General features: G+C 55.1%; 1 protein-coding gene across 1 annotated transcript; it reads right to left on the bottom strand.

The window, feature by feature from the left end:
- Positions 1-2,369: 2,369 nt before the first annotated feature.
- Positions 2,370-5,160, bottom strand: LOC127040791 (glucose-6-phosphatase catalytic subunit 1-like). The gene is made up of 3 exons (XM_050935377.1): positions 4,943-5,160; positions 3,677-3,792; positions 2,370-2,881 (listed from the first exon to the last, which is right to left on the bottom strand). Exons 1-3 carry the CDS (start codon positions 5,158-5,160, stop codon positions 2,370-2,372), a joined length of 846 nt encoding a protein of 281 aa, XP_050791334.1.
- Positions 5,161-5,371: the final 211 nt, after the last annotated feature.

Genomic DNA, 5,371 nt, shown 5'->3' with positions numbered 1-5,371 from the left:
CCAGCATCCTTTGTGGGCAGGAAATGAGTGGTGCTCCCTCCTGTTCTGTGCACGCTCTACACACCCTCGCCTGATTAGTGACAGTTTTTGATAACAGGTCAGGAGCCACTCTGAGGCTGTTCGTGCATGAGGCTGAATGCTGCGCCCGTTCCAATTTCCTGTATGGATCTGTGTCCTTGTCCCCCCCAGTAGGTTTTTGTCCTGTGCTTGGTCTGTGGTGATAGGGCTGGAGGGAAGGAGGGTGGTGATGGAAGGCTGAAGCCTTGTGTGAGCATAAACCTAATGGGAACCAAGATCTATGGGATCTGTTGGCGTGATCAGGTACCCAGGCTATCTGCCCATACTGCATGCAGGCGAGCAGCTCCTGAAGTGGACATTCAGCTTTCAAACTCAAATGCCCTAAGTCAACCTCCCTACCCCATACGTATCTTGCTGCTGGAACTTCCCCTGCCACTGAACACACAGCTAATTCCAGGCATCGGCCTGACTCCTGATCTGAGCCACAGGAGCAGAGATCTTCCCCTGTGCCAGGGACTGTGGCCAGCGTGGAGTGGTTTCTCACTCTCTCAGGTCAAGTCCTGCCCATGCACAGAGCAATCGGTAGGACACCAGTTGAGCTGTATTGGGCGCATGGTAGGAAGCTGGAGACAAATCACCAGTGCTCTGGGCCTGAAATGGAAACCTGAGCTCTGCAAGTGGAGAAGCTGAACTTTGGCCTTGTTGATGCTTGGTGTCAGTCACTAGGAGGATGCCTGGAACGGGGAAAGCTGGGCCGAACTGGAGCACACACTGCGACAACCCTCCTGCAGCAGGGCTCCATGATGGTGCAGCTACGCCAGCGTCAGTGCCCAGAACTGAGCTGCTTTCATCCTCAGCATTCACCTCGACAGACCTCCCTAGTGCAGGGTAGCGGCCTGAGCCTGCTCCTCGCATAGCCATGGCCCTGCTGCTGCCCCTCAGTTCCTGCCATCTAGAACAGTGGCTCTCAGCCTTTCCAGACCCCTCTACCCTTTCCAGGCATCTGATTTGTCCGGTGTACCCCAAAGTTTCACCTCACTTAAAAACTACTTGCTTACAAAACCAGACATCAAAATACAGAATTGTCACAGCACATTAGTACTGAACAATGGCCGACTTACTCATTTTTACCAATATAATTATATAATAAATCAACTGGAACATAAATAGTGTACTTCCATTTCAGTGTATAGAGAGCAGTATAAGTCATTGTATGAAATTTTAGTTTGTACTGACTTTGCTAGTGCTAGTCATGTAGCCTGTTGTAAAATTAGGCCAATATCTAGATGAGTTGATGTTCCCTGGAAGACCTGTGTGTACCCCCAGGTTTGTGTACCCCTGGCTGAGAACCACTGTTCTAGAATGCGCCCCTCAGCCAGACAGGGACTGGATAACTGCCCTGCTCTGTTCATTCCCCTGCAGCGTCTGGCACTGGCCCCTGTCAGAGACAGGACACGGGGCTAGATGGACCATCAGTCTGGCCATTCGTGTGACTCTCTCTTGGAGGCTCTGGGTCCCTGCATGTCTGGAGGGCCTACAGGGGCAATGAGCAGAGGTTGCCCCATCAGTAAGATGGCTTGAGGGTGGGAAAGGCTGAGTGGAATTTACTAATTTTATTGCCAAAGGTATTTCACAGCTAGCTCCTGTCCCTCAGCCTGCGCCCCATGGGTGCCGCCCAGCTGAAACAGCCTTGGTAACACACACAGGCACACCCACGTCTACGGCACTCCTTGCATCCCCAGCACAGCTTTCCCGCCCTGGGAGCCCATGGGCACGCAGTCTCTGCTCTGCTGGAGCCGAGCTGATTGACAGCATTGTTCAGCGTGTCCCCATCCAAACGCACTGGCCGAGAGGGGACTGAGCCATGAGATTGGTAGGTGCCGACTGCTCCCCGCTCTGGAGAGTGTTTGGTACGTCGTGGTGTAAGAGGCTGACAATGTGGCCTAGAACCAAATTCTGCGTTAGACGCCTCCCCCTCGGCTGGGACAGCGTTCCTGACCGCCCCGTTATCCACTCACTCTCTGGAGCAGAGGTTACCATTTGTGCCAGCCTGGGCTGGGCCAGGGGCTGTGGCCGAACAAGGACCCCGCTACATTTCACCCTGTGCCAGCACTGAGGTGTGTGATAGTCACTCGCTTCCTTTCCCAGCCAGGAGACAGTGAACCTCCCCTTCCACTCCACGGCACTGAGCCGTGCGTGTGAGCTGATCACGTAACCCAGAGCTGTGAGGTCCGTGGTGCCAGGAGACCGGTTACTGCAGTGGGAAAGGGAAGGGGGAGCCCTGCAGAGCACATTCCCCTGCCCTGAAGAGCAGCCTGGCTTGGCAGCTACGATGCAAGTTTGCAGGTCAGCTACAGGATCTTCTTGTCGCCCCTCCTGAGCACCTGGGCAATGCAGTAGGGGATGAGTGCCACAGCACACAGGTGGGCAGCGGCGCTCTTGCAGAAGGACAGGACGTAGAACAGTAGCTCTCTGTCTGTCGGGAGGTCGAAGGAGTCAAAGAGGTGCAGGACAAGGAGCGAGGCCAGGATGCAGCTCAGGCGGAAGGGCAGCTGCTGACCCATTTTCCCTTTGCAGCTCTCCAGGTACATCTGGGAGTTGAGGGCCAGCCCCAGCCCAAACAGGATGCCCAGGTTCCTAAGGAGGCCGGCGAAGGGGGTGGTTTCAATGTGGATCCACTCTGGCCGGTCACACCACCTCTTGGCTTTCTCCAGGGTCCACAGCAGGTCAACACCAAGAGCCTTCAGCAGCAGGTAGAACCCCAGGGCGAAGCTGAACAGGAAGAGGGTGGTGCCTAGGTACCTCCGGAGACTGGCGTTGTAGATGGAGTGGATGTGGTCAAATGCTTCTGCTACTACCATTCCTAAGGGCAGAAAAGTCTTTGTAGGTCCGTCCACACTGCAGTTTGTGTAGTGTATCAACGTTTGGACTGGGGCTGGTGCCCACACTCTAGGATCCTGCGTGGTGTGAGGATCGCAGAGCTGAGACTGCAGCTGGAGCCCAAACGTCTACACTGCAATTAAACAGCCCCTTAGCCTGAGCCCCACGAATCGGAGTTAGTGGGCATGGGCCAGCTACAGGTGTCTCACTGTAGTGTGGACGTACCCTCAGTGAGCAGCAAGCAGGCCTAGCTGCAAAATGTACTGGATGGACTCAGTGTAGAGAGGCCTTGGGGAAGGAGCACGAACCCGCTCCTGGTACCAGGTGCTAGGCACATGTACTGACAGCCCCAGGTCACCCAAAGTGACTACTAATAACGGGGTGTGCAAAGAACTGGGACCCTCCTTCCCGTGCAACGGGCCAGCAGGCACCTGCTGGTTAGCACGTGACCTGGTGTATGCTTTCTCTCTCTCAAGCACCATGCAAAGCAGTGACATCATGTCAGCACTGAATGATGGCACTAGCCATGCAAGGGGAGGCCGAGCCCACTACGCCATGTGTTTGCTTCTCCACACTGCAGACGTGGGTACCTGGGGAAAGACGATCACAAATCCCTGCACTTTGCCATTGTATTTTGAGTACATGGTGATTCCAGAACTGAGGATATACTTCTCCCCCAAGCAGGAGGAAGGCTATCTAGGGCTCAATATTGTCTCCCTGGTCACTGGGCCCTGGAGAGCTGGCAGGTGATGTGACGGGAGGCAGCCTTGACACTCACCTGAGATGACACCTGCAATCACCTGATGGGGGAAGTGAGCAGCTAGGAAGACTCGGGACAAGCAGACGCAGACCTGCACGGCCCAGAACACAAGCCATAGGAGGCCGCGGAGGCACCTGCAGAGACAGCCAGGCAGGAAGGTCGTGGGCGCACAGGGCAAAAGCACTTTAATAAAGCCACAAGCGGCCTGTGAGTGACAGGAGCCTGCACACTGGCTGACTGACTCCTCTCTAGCTATGCAGGAGCGACCATGCCAGCATGAATGCCCGTCTTGCTAGCTAGAAAATGAGACCGAGTCTATGGCCTAAACATGTTTGCCACGAGGCCCAGCCACGGGTGCTGGAACTGGGGGTGCTGGGGTATGGCTGCACCCCCTGGCTTGAAGTGGTTTCCATTATATCCAGGGTTTGCAGTTTGGGAAAATGGCTCTCAGCACCCGCACTATACAAACTGTTCCAGCACCCCTGGGCCAGAGTTAGGGCAACCGAACCAGAGCGAAGGCCTTTCCCATGCCTGGTGCCTCCCGCATGCTGCAGCAGCTCAGGCGAAAGGGGCTTTCCTCAGGGCTGGATTCCCGGGGGCGGCAGAGCACTGGCTGCCCTGCCCTGAGGGATGTCGGGAGGACTCTGTAAGTGCAAAGTGCTGGCTCCATAACTACCATGATTTACTCTTCTTGCCTTTTCAGCTCCTTATTAATTCAGCACCAGCCTCTGCTTTTTGCTGCAGCTCCTGGGCCGCAGCAACAGGACAGATGGTTGGAGACGAATCCAGGCTGCGGACAGACACCAGGGAAGCATCGAGGTCCTCTGTGTGGTGAGTAGACAAAGAGTCTCCATGTGTTTCCTGTAGGGGCCCCACTGTTCCCCCGTCTGTGCCCATGTGCAGAGAGGGGGGCTGCCGCAGAGCTCAGTGAAGCACAAGCCTGTGGGTTTTGGAAATTGCCCTTCCCAGCTGATAGCCAAATATAATTGCACCAGCAATTTGCATCAGCGCAGCCCTTCACCACAAGAACTCACAGTGCTCGCCTCACATTAATTGAGCTTCACAAAACCTGTGCACCAGTTTGCTGAGGGGGAAGCCGAGGATGGAGTGGTAAAGTGCCTTGCTCAAGGTCACAGAGCTAGTCAGTGGCAGCCTCAGGGACAGAGCCCAAGTGTCTTGACGTCCAACCCTATTCCTCAATCCCAAACCCAGCCTTCCCTCAGAGAGGCTACATCAGACCCAAACTGAGGCACTCCACAGCTGCTTTTCAGAATCCGCACTCACCACTTAAAGACCAGGTTGAACCAGTCCCCGATCACGGCCACCCAGATCAGCTTGACGCCCACCGCCTCACAGAGGTAGAACCAAATGGGGAAGAAGATGAAGAAGGTGGTTTTAAGGTCGGCAGCGAAGGAGATGAAGAGGAACCAGTCCTGGGAGCCCTGGTAGTTCTCCTGCAGGTACTGCACCACCTGCACTCCAGCACTGTGCAGCAGGTCCATTATGGCGCCTGGTTGTGTCTCTGGATCCCGTTGTTTGCACAGACAGCTTTGTGAACTCTGCTGCCTCTTATACCCTGCCAGCCTCAACTCTTTTATGACACATGCAACCTTTGAGCCTGAGCCACCCCAGCCAAAAACTATTGACAGAGCCAGAAATCTGGAGCAAATTGCCTGTACCATCATCCCCAGGAATCAATATCCCTCATTTCAG

This window comes from Gopherus flavomarginatus, chromosome 25, assembly GCF_025201925.1.
Source record: "Gopherus flavomarginatus isolate rGopFla2 chromosome 25, rGopFla2.mat.asm, whole genome shotgun sequence".
Lineage (NCBI taxonomy): Eukaryota > Metazoa > Chordata > Testudines > Testudinidae > Gopherus > Gopherus flavomarginatus.
This window is presented reverse-complemented; position numbering and strand designations above follow the sequence as displayed.

Coding starts and splice junctions, on each gene's coding strand:
- LOC127040791 (XM_050935377.1), bottom strand. CDS start 5,160: ATGGACCTGCTGCACAGTGCTGGAGTGCAGGTGGTGCAGTACCTGCAG. Junction 3,793..4,942: donor TTCAACCTGGTCTTTAAGTG/GTGAGTGCGGAT, acceptor CTGTCTCTGCAG/GTGCCTCCGCGGCCTCCTAT. Junction 2,882..3,676: donor GATTGCAGGTGTCATCTCAG/GTGAGTGTCAAG, acceptor TTCTGCCCTTAG/GAATGGTAGTAGCAGAAGCA.